Source organism: Jaculus jaculus, chromosome 19 (genome assembly GCF_020740685.1).
Source record: "Jaculus jaculus isolate mJacJac1 chromosome 19, mJacJac1.mat.Y.cur, whole genome shotgun sequence".
In the NCBI taxonomy this organism is placed as follows: domain Eukaryota; kingdom Metazoa; phylum Chordata; class Mammalia; order Rodentia; family Dipodidae; genus Jaculus; species Jaculus jaculus.
The window spans coordinates 19,582,278-19,599,275 of NC_059120.1; the positions used below are offsets into that span (position 1 = coordinate 19,582,278).

The 16,998-nt window shown below is 39.3% G+C and overlaps 1 protein-coding gene across 8 annotated transcripts in view; it reads right to left on the reverse strand.

The window, feature by feature from the left end:
* Positions 1-3,698: 3,698 nt before the first annotated feature.
* Positions 3,699-16,998, reverse strand: part of Znf644 (zinc finger protein 644) — a 108,631-nt gene continuing 95,331 nt past the window's right edge. For all 8 annotated transcript variants that reach the window (XM_045138084.1, XM_045138083.1, XM_045138089.1 and 5 more), the window contains 2 exons: positions 6,972-7,074; positions 3,699-5,753 (listed from right to left, as the gene is read on the reverse strand). In XM_045138084.1, coding sequence (XP_044994019.1) covers positions 5,561-5,753; positions 6,972-7,074 — 296 coding nt within the window. In that variant the 3' untranslated portion in view covers positions 3,699-5,560. The remainder of the gene's footprint in view (positions 5,754-6,971; positions 7,075-16,998) is intronic.

Genomic DNA, 16,998 nt, shown 5'->3' on the forward strand with positions numbered 1-16,998 from the left:
ATACGTTTTAGCTATTAAATAAGCATTTGGCAAGGACAAGATAAGAGGGATTTCACTGCAGTGTTCTTTTTTGTAACAGGTTGGGAATTTACATATAAAGCCTCAACTTCTGTGAATAACTTCCAATTCTTTGATATACCAATTCTAATAGCAGAAATTTATTCCAAAGAAATAATTTGAACAGACATAGTTTAAGGCAAGAATATCTATCCAAAGCATCCTCCACCCCCGACACACACACCAGGTAGGGTTTCGCTCTAGCCCAGGCTGACCTGTAATTCACTATGTAATCTCAGGGTGGCCTCGAACTCACTGTGATCCTCTACCTCTGCCTCCAAAGTGCTGGGATTGAAGGTGTGCACCATGACACCTGTTCCAAAGCATTCTTTACAATGTTAAAATCTCAGAGACAATATAAAATCTCAACAGGGGAAGAGTAACCAATAAGGTATAATGGAACCCTTTGTCAAAATTTAAACTTCATTTCACTATAAAGAAATAATAAGAGGACAAGGAACATGCCTCAGAGGTTAAAGGGTCCCCCTTTCTCTTTTACAATCTGCCTGCCAGTAATTCCCCAGTAGTCCCATAAAACCAGGCACAAAAAGTAGTGCATGTGCTTGGCATTCACTTGCAATGGCAAGAGACCATGGCACATGTGGCATACATGCAAGTAAAAATATTTTTAAAAACAAACAAACAAGAAATAGGGGGCTGGAGGGATGGCTTGGCAGTTAAGGCATTTGCCTGCAAACCCAAGGACCCAGGTTCAATTCCTCGGGACCCACATTAGCCAGATGCACAAGGGGGCACACACATCTGGAGTACATTTGCAGTGGCTGGTGGCCTTGGCATGCCCATTCTCTCTCTTTCTTCTCTATCAAATGAATAAATAAAATATTTTAAAAAACAAAATAGGCTTCCAGGTAAGATGGTGGACTAGAGGTTGCCTCCGTGTGACTTAATGAAGAGTCAGAGTAAGAAAAAAGGACTATTCCAAAGAGAGGAAGAGCAGCAGATCTCACAGTTGAAGCATGGAGGAAAAAAGATGGAAGACTCAAAAACAGAAACGAGGAAGTGCAGGCAGCTCCCGTGACAGACAACAGACTGGGAGACAACCTCAGTACAAGCCCTCACAAGCCTAAAAAACAACTGCACATTTTAGGGGGACAGTGATTCCCTGGGCATTAGGGTCAGTAGTGGAGAGGAATCCCATTCTGTCACTCTGAATTAGCTTTAAATAGGTGATCTAAACTAACAAAAATAAACAAAGAAACAAGAGTTGAAGCACACTATAGACAAAATCAAATGGACCAAGCAAGTATCTACAGAGCATTCCATCAACAGATATGAAAAATACATTTGTGTCAGCAACCTAAGGAATTTTCTCTAAAATTAGATATCCTATTTCAGGTCATAAAGCAAGTCTTAACAAATACTCAAATAATTTCTTGTATCTGGTAATATCATAGTGGAATAAAACTAGAAATCAATAACAAGAGATTCTACAGAAACTATACAAACATTTAGAAACTGAATTTCATGAATGATCAGTGAAGAAATAAGGGAGGAGGGCTGGAAGAATGGCTTAGGGGATGAGGCATTTGCCTGCAAAGCCAAAGGACCAGGTTCCATTCCCCAGGACCCACGTTAGCCAGATGCACAAGGGGGCGCACGCCTCTGGAGTTCATTTGCAGTGGCTGGAGGCCCTGGCATGCCCATTCTCTCTCTTTCCCTTTTTCTCTGTCAAGTAAATAAATAAATAAAAACAAAATATTTTTTAAAAAAGAAAGAAGGGAGGAAACGTAAAAATAAATCAAATGAAAATCAAAACACAGCTTACCAGAACTTTTACTCAGTTCTAATAGGAAACTTTTTATAGCTATGAATGCTTACATAAAAAGAAAAAAAATCAGAGAGATCTCAAAAAATTCATCTAATAATATCTTAGAAAGAATAAGTCAAATCCAAAAGCAAAGATGGCAGTAATATAGACCAGGACAGAAATTAATTGAAACTTTCTGGGTGTGGTGGCATACGCCTTTAATCCCAGCACTCAGGAAGCAGAGGTAGGAGGATCACCATGAATTTGAGGCCACCCTGAGACTACATAGTAAATTCCAGGTAAGCCTGGGCTAGAGTGAGACTCTACCTTGAAAAACCAAAAAATAAAATAGAAATAGAAAATAATTAAAACTAACAGAACAATACATAGAACCAATTAAACAAAAAGCTGGTTTGCTGAAAATATTAACAAACCCCTAACCAAACCAACAAAGAGACACAGAAAATTCCAAATGAGAGATGTAAAGGGGAAGGTTACAACAGGTTCTATCTAGTGAAATCCAGAGGATCCTTCAGAAATACTTACAATGTATTTCAAAAATATGGAAAATTTAGAAAAAAAATGGGTAAATTCCTAAACACATAAGATCTAGCAAAATTAAATGCAGAGGATATAAACAACTTAAATATATCCATAAGCAATGAGATTGAAGCAGTTATAAAGTCTCCCACAAAGAAAAGGATAGACGAGACAGGTGCACCGCCAAATTTTACCAAACTTTTTTAAAAAAATTATTTACTTATGAGAGAGAGAGAGAAAATGGGTGTGCCACAGCCTTGAGGCACTGCAAACAAACTCCAGATGTATTTACCACCATGTGCATATGGCTTAAATGAGTTCTGGGGGATCAAGCCTGGGTCCTTAAGGCTTCATAAGCAACCATCTTAATCAGTAAGCCCAAATTTTAGCAATCTTTTAAGGAAGAGTTAACACAAATATTTCTCAAAACTGTTGTACAAAACAAAAAGGGAAGAACCAGTACCAGACTCATTCCATGAAGGCAGTCCTATCCTGATACTAAAACCAGATAGATTGATACACACACACACACACACACACACACACACACGTAAAAAAACAATCCAAACATCCGGGCTGGAGAGATGGCTTAGCGGGTAAGGCACTTGCCAGCAAACAACAGATCCTGGTTCAATTCTCAGAACCCACGTAAAGCCAGATGCACAGGGTGGCACGTGCATCTGGAGTTCATTTGCAGTAGAGGCCCTGGTGCTCCCATTCTCTCCTTCTCCCTCTCAAATAAATAAACAAAATAGCTTTAAAAAAAATCCACACATAATAAACAGGGAAAAGATGAAAGCATTTCCTCTTAAATCAAGATTGAGGCAAGGGTGCCCATGCTCAATGCCATTATTAAATATAGTGCTCAAAATATTAGCCAGAGCAGAAGACAAGACATAAAAGGGATCCAAAAAGGAAAGGAAGAAGTCAAATTGTATCTATTTACAGATGACACGATTCTATACTTAAGACTCCATCCAAAAGCTCCTAGGTTTTGATTTGAAAACTTAAGGTCAAACTAACTGTTCTGTTTATATTACTACATTAGACAATTGCCTTGACAAGACAAAATCATAAAGGTAAAAAGAATTAGAGTGAAAGGAGCTCTAGAAGTTGTTGGTCTTTTTACCAGGAATCCTATGTGGGGATTTTTTTTTTTTAACTTCTGAATTTTGTAGCACATCTTTCAGTTTCAAAACAGGTACTGAGGTAGGTGCAGTGGTATGTGTCTTATAGGCCCAGGTATTCCAGAGGCTGAGGGGAAGAATCCAAGTTCAAGGCTAGACTGGAGAAATTACTGAGACTCTAACAGACAGAACAACACACACAGACATATAGTGAGAGACATATGTAATTTTCAATGAAAGTTCTTCAATAAGTCATAACCAACAATACAGATTTGGTATAATTTTAGTCAAAAGTAAAAAAAAATCATGTCTTAGTTACATATGATCATTATAGACAAATGTACAATTTCTTTCAGGACTTTCAGGAGATCCTTGGTTGGGAATTACGCATCTAGCCCAACCTCCAAATGTCATACATAAGATGGCCCTGGATTAGGAGCTTTAATTAATCATAAAAGGACCAGTGTTATGTGTCTAGAAAAACTATGGCTATAAACAAAGAAACCTGGTACATAACAACAATGTAGTCAATGAAATACAACCTCAAGGGGACCACTTCCAGCAGTGACAACAGTAAGAAAGTTTCACATTATAGGTGCTACATTTTCTTTAAATCTTTTTTTATTTAGAGTTTTTCTGGTAAGTAGCTATCCCATAGGAAAAAAAAATTCACTGGCAGTGAGATGTATATACTCTACCAAAATACTCCTTATTTTGACTGTTTTTAGCTTTATTTACAAGTGAAGAAAATTATCAATGCATATCTTTGCTTCAAATTAAGTGAAATGGTGCTTGCACGCAAAAAATGTTTTTTGTAAAGCAATCTAATACCAGATTAAAAGAAACAACTTGTTTCTGTAAAGAGTTTAAGAAGAACCACAATTTATCATGACTAAGACACCTGCACCATATTTTCCATTCCTCACAGCACATTTATTTCAGTAATTCCATTATGTCGGTTCTTAGCATGAGCATAGTGTTACACAATTTTCGTACATATAATCACATCCAAAACAAGGTCTAAAATTTAAATTGTAAACATTCTCATCATATGTAGAAATATTTTGTGTATTAAGTTTTGCTAACTGATCAATTTTGGAAGATAATATAAATGAGAAAGCCTATTCTAAGTTGTGTAGTGAGCATTGTTTACTAATTACATTTCTACAATGTTAAATAAGAGGCAAACCTGTCCTGTAAGCATGTCAAATTTTACATATAACATTAAAAAGAAACAAATCTGTTAACAAAAGTGTGTCTTGCAATAAAGAATATTAGATTTTTTTTACTCTATTATGATACAAAAATGGAAAGGGTAAATAGCATCTTTGTTGACAAAGTAGGAGGTAGCATGGATGCACCACTTTATTGTCTGAGAAATGCAACTGGAGTAAAGAAGATTTCCTTACCACAAATAATTCCAGGACTATATACATATTTCTTTTAGAAATACTTGTTTAAACAAATCTCCCTCCACTTTTTAGTATAAAAAAAACCGTTCCATGTGATTTTAAGAAAGCACTTACACATCCAGGTAGACTAGTACTCTGCCCGTTTGGGGGAGCAGTCTCAAACTATGAAGTACATGATGTTTAATGCCCTCAATTGAGTAAATTTAGTGAGCAGTTCCTGGTATTATACAAAACACTAAATACATACCAACAAAATATAATATCTTGTTTTTTTCTATGCAAGTGTTGTGGGGAGTTTCAGAGCCTTGAATTCTGGTAACACTGCAGAAAACATAAATCTTCCCATAAGTCTGTCAATAAATACTTAAACTGTGCAACAGTTTAAAATGGCTCTTAGATGTAAGATCTTCGACTGAGCAAACCCAGTTAGCCACCAAAACTTAGTAAACCTTAAAAACATATTTTCCACTTTATATAAAATAGATAGACTACTTACTGTTTTAAGTATTCAGTTTGCTCTGATGTCACTGTAATTCACTTTCCCCCATTTTCCTGCTTTAGTATTTATAAATGGATAATTTAATGTGGCTTACAAAAAAAAAGACAATTTCAAATTTACATCCAATTAAATTTGCTTTTTAGAAGGACTCCTGGTTCTATGAAGCTGCTTCTGCCATTAGTAAAGAAAATGAAGTTTCTGTAAGAGAGGCAGGCTTTTTAAGTAGTGACGTGACTTCCACCATGCCAGCTCCAGTCCGTGGAAGATTAGCGTTTACAATGTGTCGTTGTAAGTGCTTAATCCAGTCTTCCTGAACAGATAATGGTCCCCGAAAGACTAGGCCACAAAACCTGGAGAAGCAAGGAACAGTTCTCTTAATATAACTAATTGTACTTAAAAACAATTTGCATAGCTAAAAATGTAGGAAATAAACTTTATACTACATCCAACACTTGTCTAAGAGTTTCAAAATAAAATTGAAAACTTGTAATACTGAAACTCCCAGTACACATCTTTATTAGCAATTACTATAAACACCAATAATTTCTGTGGAGACGGGAACATTAAGAATAAAATTAATTGGGGCTGGAGAGATGGCTTAGCAGTTAAAGCGCTCGCCTGCAAAGCCAAAGGACCTACTTTAAAAAAAAAATTTTTTTTTAAATTTATTTATTTGAGAGCGACAGACACAGAGAGAAAGACAGATAGAGGGAGAGAGAGAGAATGGGTGTGCCAGGGCCTCCAGCCTCTGCAAACAAACTCCAGACGCGTGCGCCCCCTTGTGCATCTGACTAATGTGGGACCTGGGGAACCGAGCCTCGAACCAGGGTCCTTAGGCTTCACAGGCAAGCGCTTAACTGCTAAGCCATCTCTCCAGCCCCAAAGGACCTACTTTTGATTCCTCAGTACCCATATAAGCCAGATGCACAAGAGGCACATGCATCTGGAGTTTGTTTGCAGTGGCTGGAAGCCCTGGCATGCCCATTCTCTTTCTTTCTTTCTTTCTTTCTTTCTTTCTTTCTTTCTTTCTTTCTTTCTTTCTTTCTTTCTTTCTTTCTTTCTTTCCCTCCCTCCCTCTGTCTCTGTCTCACTCTGCCTCTTTCCCTCTCTCAAATAAATAAAAATAAAATAAAGATTAAACTAATAATCTTAACTTTCATCTAAATGTAATCACAACAATTAATCTAAAATGTTATTCTAAAGATCCTTCTCTAATTCACAACTCCTTAAAGTGCAGTATGAAGAATTTATGACTTGGGCTGGAAAGGTGGCTTAGCGGTTAAGCGCTTGCCTATGAAGCCAGTTTGAGGCTCGATTCCCCAAGACCCATGTTAGCCAGATGCACAAGGGGGGGGCGCACATGTCTCAACTTCGTTTGCAGTGGCTGGAAGCCCTGGCGTGCCCATTCTCTGTCTGTCTCTCTCAAATAAATAAATAATAAATTTAAAAAAAAAGAATTTATGACTCTTTTGTTGAAAATGTACGCTACTATAAAATAAAAAGTCCAACTACTATTTTTCAAAGGAAATCTGAAGAAACTAATCAGATATGGCAATATAAGATGATACCTGCATCGGAGAATGTAAACCTCGTCAGCACCATGAGGTAATGATAGCATTTTCTTCTTGCTTCCAGATCTTGACCTTGATTTCTTCTGCTTACAATCTAAGGCTAAAAGAGGGAAGAGAAAGACTTAGCACTCCTGTGTATTTAAAAAAACCTATTTACAAAACATTTTTAAAAAGAGGTCACACCATGTAAATCAATTAGAAAAGCATGTGCATTTCACTTCGCTGTCCATGGAGGCATGCGCTAACTTGCAGCTGATTCGCACAGCACTAATGGTATCTGTGTACAGATGTTTTGTTTTCTTTCAAACAATGCTTTCTGTACCACACTAGAACTGAGAAAATATGGCGAAACAATTGGAAGCTAAGTTGGTCATACATAATTTTTTTGATCATATATTATTTTAAACATCTGGTTAAATCTTCCTTGTTTCCAGGAAAAATACAACCTTTAAGGTTATTTAATTAAGTTTACATCTGACTACTGTATGAAGTATATCTAGCATGCTTTGAAAACAGAGCAAGAAAGTTATCAACAACATAATGAAAAATCAATTTTCATTGAAATTCAAGGGCAAAAAAGCTCGGATTTCATTTTTTAAACTCAATCTGTATTACATGTACAATCATGCAAACATGTAAGTTTACAACTGGATCCAATGTCTGATGCTAACTACTCTTACAGTTTTTCATTTTACATTTTCTCTTAAGTTTGTTTTTAAAATGTGATTTAAAAGAAAGCATTATTTAGGGTAGATCAAAAATTTTAGTGATTTTTTGAATCTTTGCATTATTTGACTTTTCCTTTAATTAATTTATTCTAAAAATATGATTCAATGAAAGAAAAAAGATATTTTTATATGTTGAAAAAGACTATGGTCCTTGAATGAGCTGCACCGTTCTTCTGGACAAGGGGACCATGGTGATCTGGGGCACCGCTCTTCCACCAGCAGAAGAGAAAGTAAGATCCAACGTAACCACAGGAGAGTCACCGATCGGCTCTCCTCTCAGCGCTGCCGGGAGACCCCGAGAGCTTTCGGAAGAGAGAACAGGAAGCAGCATCTCAATGAATCTGTGAAATGAGTTGTTTGAAGTCCAGATTCCAAAGAACAGATGCTGCCATTAAAAACCAGCAAACATGATTCCTTGAATGAGTCAGGTAGCAAGGCTAATGGAATGCCACACAGAAAATTAAAAACCGTAAGATGCCTGAATCGCATTTACTAATTCCAGCTTCTTGTCAACGGCCTGCTTGAAAGCCAAATCTAAGGCCCATAATGTTTTCCTGATTATTGTCAGAGCAAGATTCTAAAGTAAAGAACGACTGAAAGTCAAGTTAAGTATTCAAGAATGGTTAATTCAAAGCTAAACTACCAAAATCTGGAATAGAGAATTCTTACATGGTTCTTATCACTTATCTTGGTCAAGAACCTGGAACGGCAGGAACTCCACAAACCACCTCTTCTGGAGTGAAAACACAGCAAGCCCAGTCACCTCACTACAGACACTCAGGTGTTTTATGAATGAAAATCTGGACTGCCATTATGAACCCAGGTAATAGTACCTGGCTCCATGAGTGCAATGTGGCTGGCCACATTCTGCATGATCTGGATCACTGATAAGCTTAGCCTGGGTATAGAAACTAGGCTCTTCATACTTAGGTATTAAAGTATCCTGCACAGTTGTGATCAACTGCTTTTCCCCCAAGTTGCTGTGGTGAGCAATTTAACTTCAGCAGCTTATTTTTTTCTTCCTATTTTTCCAAGGTAGGGTCTCACAGCAGCTCAGGCTGACCTGGAATTCACTATGTAGTCTCAGGGTAGTCTTGAACTCTTGGCAATCCTCCTACCTCTACCTCCCAAATGCTGGGATTAAAGGCGTGCACCACCATACCTGGCTTTTTTTTTTTTTTTTAAGTACCAATATTCAACCCTGTAACTGTATTGCTGCCTATGCATTCAGAAAAGTCTATAAAAAACAAAGATAAACACAAACCCTGAGAACATGTTAATACAGACACAAAGGGAACATTTATATGGTTCCCTACATACCAGAGCCTCAAAATGCTCCACTAAGTGGAACAAATGATGCACAAGGTTGTCTATCATATGAACATGACATTAATTTTGGAAATTTGTATCCATGACTATATTGCTTCTTTAGAAAAAGAATAAATTCAGTTACTCAAGCCTTCCCTCTAGTGCCTACTGAAAATGACAGAAACCGTAAAAAGTAAGTAACTACATCCAAAAGACTGTTGAAAAGTCGTTGAGTTCATCGGGTAATCTGAATGAGTTCACCTGCTCCTCTAAGTACTACTTGTGAAAAGAATGAACTGAAGTTTAAGGTCATGCACACACAGGTTTCACAGTCTAACTTTAATAAAAACAGCTGCTTTGGTCAAGCTAACATGAAAGTGAAATACGACAGGCTGCGCTGTTACACTAGGAAATACGACATACCCAAAGCACCAGAACACCAAAGACTGTGTCAAAAGACAGCGCAAGTTCCAGCCAGCTTTCTGAACTACTGTATAATTTTATACACAGAAGAAAAGAAAGGGAAGATACTTTTGGCACTGACATTACTAAATACTCCTTCAGCTTGCAATTGTTCCACTCACTATACACAATATTTCCTTCTTAACCAATTAGGGGTCTCTCTGGGCATCTAATATGGTATCTAATGCTGCATACAGCAGAGTGCCACAGATTGGACAGATTAGAAACAACACTGTGTATGTGGTTTACAGTTCTGAGGCTTAGAAGGTCATGAGTGTGATGCCAGCCTCTGGTGTGGGCTTTCTTGCCAAGTTATAACATGGCAGAAGGTTAGGAGGCACAGAGGAAACCAGGCAAACTCAGCACAAATCCACCCGGTGCTAACTAGTCCATTTCCACAATAAGAGCATTATTCCATCCATGAGGGCAGAGCTCTCAGGGCCTACACTCATATCTTAAGACCCTGATCTTTATATTATCATGGTAATAAAGCATACATGAGTGTGAGAGAGGATACTCAAACTATACAGTCATTGGCTATCTGCCTTTCTTTCTCATACACAGAATATACTCATTCCATCCCCAAAGTTCCAACACCAATTCAGGAATATAGTCCCGTCTTATAATTCATGATTTATGACTAGTGGAGGCAATTTCTTCCACTACTAAGTCTGTGAGGACAAATAAGTTACCTACTTCCAAAATGCAGCACACAGGACAGACAGATAGTACAGACATTCTCATTCCAATAGGGAGAAAAGGAGGAAGAAAGGGGGAAAGTCTTATAGAAGTCCAAAAACTAGCAAGGAAAACAACCTTAAAGCTCAGGGAATGACCTTTGGCCATGTGGTCACGTGGACATCTGGAGCGCTGGAAAAGCCCTCTATCTCCGGTTTTGGCCAGAGTCTCGTGCCTGTAGTTGTCCCCAGGACGGTGCGGCACACCGCTGGCTCTTCAGCTCTGCGGTCTGCGCTGCGCAATCAGACCGCTCTAGTGGGCAGTGTCCTAGTGCGGGTTCTCTTCAGCAGTCTGCTGAAGACCTTCATTCCCACTTGACAGTGCCCTAGAAGGGGTTCTCTGACATTTGGCACCCGACATATATCTCTGCCTGGGCAAGCAGGTAGCCCATAACGTCCTTTGACATCTAGGTGGTGAGAGCCACATTCCCGGATTTCTTACATTCTGGGGCCTGGAACACACTGCTGTATGGATGCAGCTAAGGCTTGCCCTCCCACCCACACCAGGAGCAGTGGGACTACGGGCTACCAGAACCGAAGCTGCCACACTGGAACGGAATGGGACTCAAAGGTCTGCAAGGGTCTTTCGCAGCATCAGGCTGCCTAGGTCTGTGGCAGTGGCTTTTACAAAGGAGCTCAACCTCCCTTCACTCTTCCCCATGAGCGCCTTCTTCACGCCACATGGCAGGCTGTGCATTTTCAAGTCTTACCATCCTGCCCCACTTTGGATTTCAAGTAATTTTTTCTCATAACTCACAGAAGTTAAAAGGAGCTACACAACACCCAGAATGCCTTTGCTGTTTAGAAATTTCATCCACCTAAAACTCTTAAGTTCAATGTTCCACAAAGTCCTGAGGATCTATACAGTGTTGCCAACTTCTTCCTAACAATATAACAAGACTTCACTTTCATCTGAGACCTCAACAGAACAGCCTTTACTACCCATATTCTACCAATACTTCCATCACAAGCACTTAAAAAATTTTTAAGATTCTGGCTTTTCCTACAGCTCTTATGGGCTCCCTAGCCATCTTTTGATGCTCCACTCAAGCTCTGTTTAGTCTGCTCCTCCAAACACCTTGAGTCTCAACCCATCACTCAGTTCCAAAGCTGCTTGCACATTGCCAGGGATTTGTAATAGCAGTAGCCCACTTTCTAATCACCACATCCAATCATGCACACACAGAGTGCAGGAACACAGCAAGCTCAAGGCATTGCGCCTGGTGATAGCCTGTGCCAGGTGGGTCCTAACATGGTACCAGAGCACGTGGGAAATAAACAGGTTAAACTGGGAAGATCCATCTGTTTTTAATCAGAAACCTATATAAAAGAAAAACCCTATAAGCAGAATCCCTCTTGTACTGGAGAGATGATGGATCAGCTGTTAAAGGTACTTGCTTGCAAAGCTTGACGGCCCAGGTTCTATTCCCCAGTACCCATGTAAAGCCAGATTCACAAAGTGGTACATGTTTCTGGAGTTTGCAGTGGAAGGAAGCCCTGGTAATGCCCATATTCTTTCTCTCTTTCTCTGTCTCAGATAAATTAATGAACTGTATATTTTTAAATTCTTCTCATGCCAGGTGTGTTGGTACATGCCTTTAATCCCAGCACTTGGGAGGCAGAAGTAGGAGGATCCCTCCATAATAAATAGTCCTGACGATCTAATAACTTCTTAAACACCTACCCTTTTTTGGGGGGGGGGGTAGGGTCTCACTCTAGCTGACCTGGAACTCATTCTGTAGTTCCAAGCTGGTCTCAATCACAAGGGCTGGGATTAAAGGCATGAGCCACCATGCCTGGCAAGACCTCAATTCTTCAATATGCTAATTTATTTCAACTCGAATTTTAGAGGGGACCTTCTAATCACAGCACTGGGTTATAGTGAAACTTAACATGGCCACATTATAGAAATCCCAAATAAGAGCCATGTAATAGCCACACTAATGGGAGGGAAGAAATTTTTTTTCCTATGTGGTTGACATATACAAATTGGGTAAACAATAGTAGCTTTGAGTTTATTCAGGAAGACAGTAGGAATGAAAGTATCTTAAGCAGGGGGGCTGGGGAGATGGTTCTGTTGGTAAAGTGCTTGCTATGCAATCATGAAAACCTGAGTTTGGATCCCAGCACCCACATAAAATGCACATGCCTGTAATCTCAGCACTGGGTAGGTAGAGGCAGGAGGATCCCCCAGGGCTTGCTTGCTGGCTGGCTTATCTAGCTAAATTAGTCAAGTCTAGGGATTTAGTATGAGACCAAGTCTCAAAAAATACAGTAGAGGGCTGGAGAGATGGCTTAGCGGTTAAGGCGCTTGCCTGTGGAGCCTAAGGGCCCAGGCTCATTTCTCCAAGTCCCATGTAAGACAGTTTGCAATGGCTAGAGGCCCTGGTGCACCTATTCTCACACACACTCTCTATCTCTCCACTCTGTCTCTAATAAGTAAATAAATAAATAAGTGAATATCAAAAAACTAATTTTAAAATGTGGCAGATAAACCAAGTGTGGTGGCATACAACTTTAATCCCAGCACTTGGGAGATAGCGGTAGGAGGACCGCCATGAGTTCAAGGCCATACTGAGCTACAGTGAAACCCTACCTTGGAAAACCAAAGGGGGGAGTTAAGAACTGAGGGAGGCACTAGACCTTGACCTCTGGCCTCCACATGCACATGCCCACACACACAACAAACTTCCATACACATGTCCCTTCCCTAAAAAAAATATGATAAGCCATCATTCTAGCACCATTAAAAAGCTGGCAAAAACTGCAGTGGACCGTGCAAATTATGCAGTCAGTCCTGCAATCTGCATAACTGGGACGGTAATGAGAAAGGATGCAGTGCCCCTCTCGGCTACCCCCGTAACAAAGGCAGTTACTAAGAGAAAAATGTGACTCCCCCAGGCACACTAAGGTTGGAAAAGACTCCGCTACTGCCATCAACACAAATTCCTTACAACTGGTGTACTAGTATATTCAGTCATCACTGCCAAGTGAGCAAGTTGTTTATCAGAGTTCAAAATGCACTGATTCCCTGCTAATCTGGAACTAAGCATAAAGACAATCAGCAGCTTCTTAAGTTTTACTTTTCACTATAATTTCCCCATTTCATCCTAATAATAGGTATTTTTTTCAGTATCTTAATTAACTCTCATCAGTTTAAGAGTTTCCATGTATAGTGACTACAAAATTTTGGTGACTAACCCAGAATCACAAGCAAGCAGTGTCAAAGTTACTGAGAAGTATTTTAGCTTTTCACCTAGAAGGCATAGGAAGACCGCATGAAAAGCGGAAGATTCCCTTTCCTTTGTGTTAAAAAGTAGCTTTGGGACTTAAATAGCATTGTCTAGGAGCTACAGGTGATATAGCTCAAAGAAGAAGGTTATATTAAGGATGGTGAAAGCCTTATAAACTTGGGTCATAAATAAAGAGCTCAAGCACATATTTATACTGGACTCTACACTGGAGAAGAAAAAGCACAATTTTTAGAAGCTGCTGCTACTTCAAAGTGGAGGGATGATTAGTACTAGAAAACTGGACTTTGGAACAAGTACGCAGGTGAAAACTGAAACGCCAGACAGCATGACACTCATCCCACCTATGCACAGCTCACTGGTGGACTTGAGTGGGTACTGCCAGCAAATGCATTCCTTCTGTATGGTTACAGGAAAGAATGTTTTCAATTTTTCTTACCCAGTAAGATGGAATTCTATGTTTTTATTAAGAAAAACAGGTACTTACTATGAATACCACTTTTCTTAGACTGACACATGACCATACAATAAACATTAAAGTGTGTGTAAAAGGACACATCTGCTTTGAGTCACATGTGCTTAAAAGTACCTGAATATTTTAATCAAACTCCTGCCAGAGGAAGTTTCTCTTATTTCTTTTTTTCTTTTTGTTTGATTTTTCAAGGTAGGGTCTTGCTATAGCCCAGGCTGACTTGGAATTTACTATGTAGTCTCAGGCTGGCCTTGAACTCACTCCTACCTCTGCGCTCCCAAGTGCTGGGATTAAAAGCGTGCACCACCACACCCAGTAGTTTCTCTGTTTCTAAAACACCATCTCAGATGTAATAGGAATTAATTAAGTAATTTTCACTAAGGAAACCACCTACCATTAAGTTTTCTTTATCTTATCTCTCATTTGGCCCATGCACATTTCTACTCTGTCTACCTTCACACTCCTAACAAAGTCCAAAACTACAACCGAATAGCCAGAATCAAACTTACTCCTCAAACTCTACACACAACAAAGAAGCAGTAAATTCTACTTTTGCACTTCTGAATAAGTGAAGGATGACCAACAAGTCATCTTCTTGCCCTGACCTCTACAAGAGGAATTTAATGTACACACATAATACAACCACAGTTTTTTTTTAAAGATAGGACACATTAAAAAAAATTCAAAACAAGCTGGGTGTGGTGGTGTACACCTTTAATCCCAGCACTCAGGAGGCAGAGGCAGGAGGATCACCATGAGTTCAAGGCTACCCTGAGACTCCACAATGAATTCCAGGTCAGACTGGGATAGAGTAAGACCCTACCTCGAAAAAACAAAAGAAAAACCAAAAGAAAAAAAAATTCAACACAAAGTTGGAGAGATGGCTCCGCTGTCAAAGGCATTTGCTTGAAAAGCCTAAAGGCCTGGGTTTGACTTCCCCAGTACCAACATAAAAGCCAGATGCACAAAGTGACACATGCATCTGCAGTTCATTTGCAGTGGCAAGAGGCCCTGGCATGCCCATTCTCTCTCTGCCCCAAATAAATAAATAAATAAATAAATAAAATTTTTTAAAAATAAAAAACATACAAATAGCAAATCCCATAAAATTAGCAAATGATAAAACCAATAGGAATGCTAGATTAGGTAATACTTGGAACAAGAACACAATCAAATTACTATATACTTATATATTAAAGGTATGGTGGCATATGCCTTTAATCCCAGCACTAGGGAGGCTGAGGTAGGAGAATTGCTGTGAATTTGAGGCCAGCCTGAGAGCACACAGTATGTTCCAGGTCAGCCTGGGCTTGAGCAAGACCCTACCTCAAAAAACAAAACACAACAACCACAAAAAAAAAAAAAGAAAGAAAAGAAACAGTTCCTAATCACATAAAAAGTGAAAATATTAAAAAGAAGGACTAAGTCAAAATAAACAACCACAACTGCTCCTAGCACTTAGCTAATAAAATGATAAATTGTACTCTATCATTACTATTTTTTTGCCAATAATCTTTCCTAAATACTCTGACAGTAGGTACTTCTCAGGCAGCCCAGTCTGGAGGATTATCATAGTACCTACTTTAAGTACAGGCTGGTTTGATCATTCCATTTTATCTTACTATAATCAAAATTTTCTCTTTACACTTTGCAAGGCTGAATGAACCACTGTAAGTCATATAATTTCCTGGACTGGAGAGATAGCTTGCAAAATCTGCTGGCCTATGTTTGATTCTCCACTACCCAAGTAAAGCCAGATGTACAAAGTGGCCCATGAATCTGGAGTTCATTTGTAGAGCCAAGCAGCCCTAGAGAACCCAGACGTACTATCTATCTCCCTTCACAAAATATTTCTTAAAATAAATAGAACATACCATTTCAATATTTTAGTGACATAAAATAAGAGACACTTCAGACCCCTATGTGAGGACAAAGCATTTACTGCACACTAAGAAGCTTGCAGACTAGTTTTTTCTATATTAGCACATGTTCCCATAGCAATCTATAGCCTAAGAGCAACTTCTTTCGTGGTCTTCAACCCCAAGCAGCACCTGGCTGAGTTCACTAGCACTAGCAGGCATCTATTCACGATTATACGATTCAACTTGAAAATAGTCCAAAGGGACTTATTTATTGAGAAGCAGCCTACAATTACACTTAAAGATGATTGACAGGAAGCCAGGCATGGTGGCGCACACCTTTATTCCTAGCACTCAGGAGGCAGAAGTAGGAGGATCACTGTGAGTTCAAGGCCAGCCTGGGAGTACTGAGTGAGCTCAAGGTTAGTCTGGGCTACAGCAAGACCCTACTGGGAGGGCAGATCCTTGCCAGCACTTGGGAGGATGTGCTAGATCACTGTAAGTTCAAGGCCAGCCTGGGACTGCAGAGGGAATTCCAGGTCAGCCTGGGCTAGAATGAGACCCTACCTAAAATATAAATAAATAAACTTTGATTCTCATTGGAAAAATCAGTTCTTTAATTATGATAGTCATTTGTTATAGAAAACAATCATACTTCCAAACTGTTATAAAGTGTTCCAATGATGATGAAGTCCTTCCCCAATATATTTTTGGGACAAATATTTCTATTTCATCAATTTTAATTAAGTAGAAATTTCCTATTTACATCACAAAATTCATTTAATGTTTTAAAAAAATAAGATCTACAATTAAAAGTGAATAGAATGAGAAATAATTCCCCTGCTGCCACAGAAGAGTTAGATTTTAAGACACTACTATTGTTAGTTCTAGTTAGAGACCCCCATAGAGGGGCGGGGTTTCCCATCTGTGTGGAGTGACTTCTTACTGGCCAGTAAGCAAATTCTGCAGGTTATAAACTGCATTAATTTTATTGCTGCTGCTGCTGTTTTCATGGTAAGGTCTCACTCTAGCCCAGGCTGATCTGGAACTCACAGTGATCCTCCTTCCTCAGCCTTCTGGGTGCTAGATCCAATTAAAAGGGTGCACCATCGGGCTGGAGAGATGGCTTAGCGGTTAAGCACTTGCCTGTGAAGCCTAAGGACCCCGGTTCGAGGCTCGGTTCCCCAGGTCCCACGTTAGCCAGATG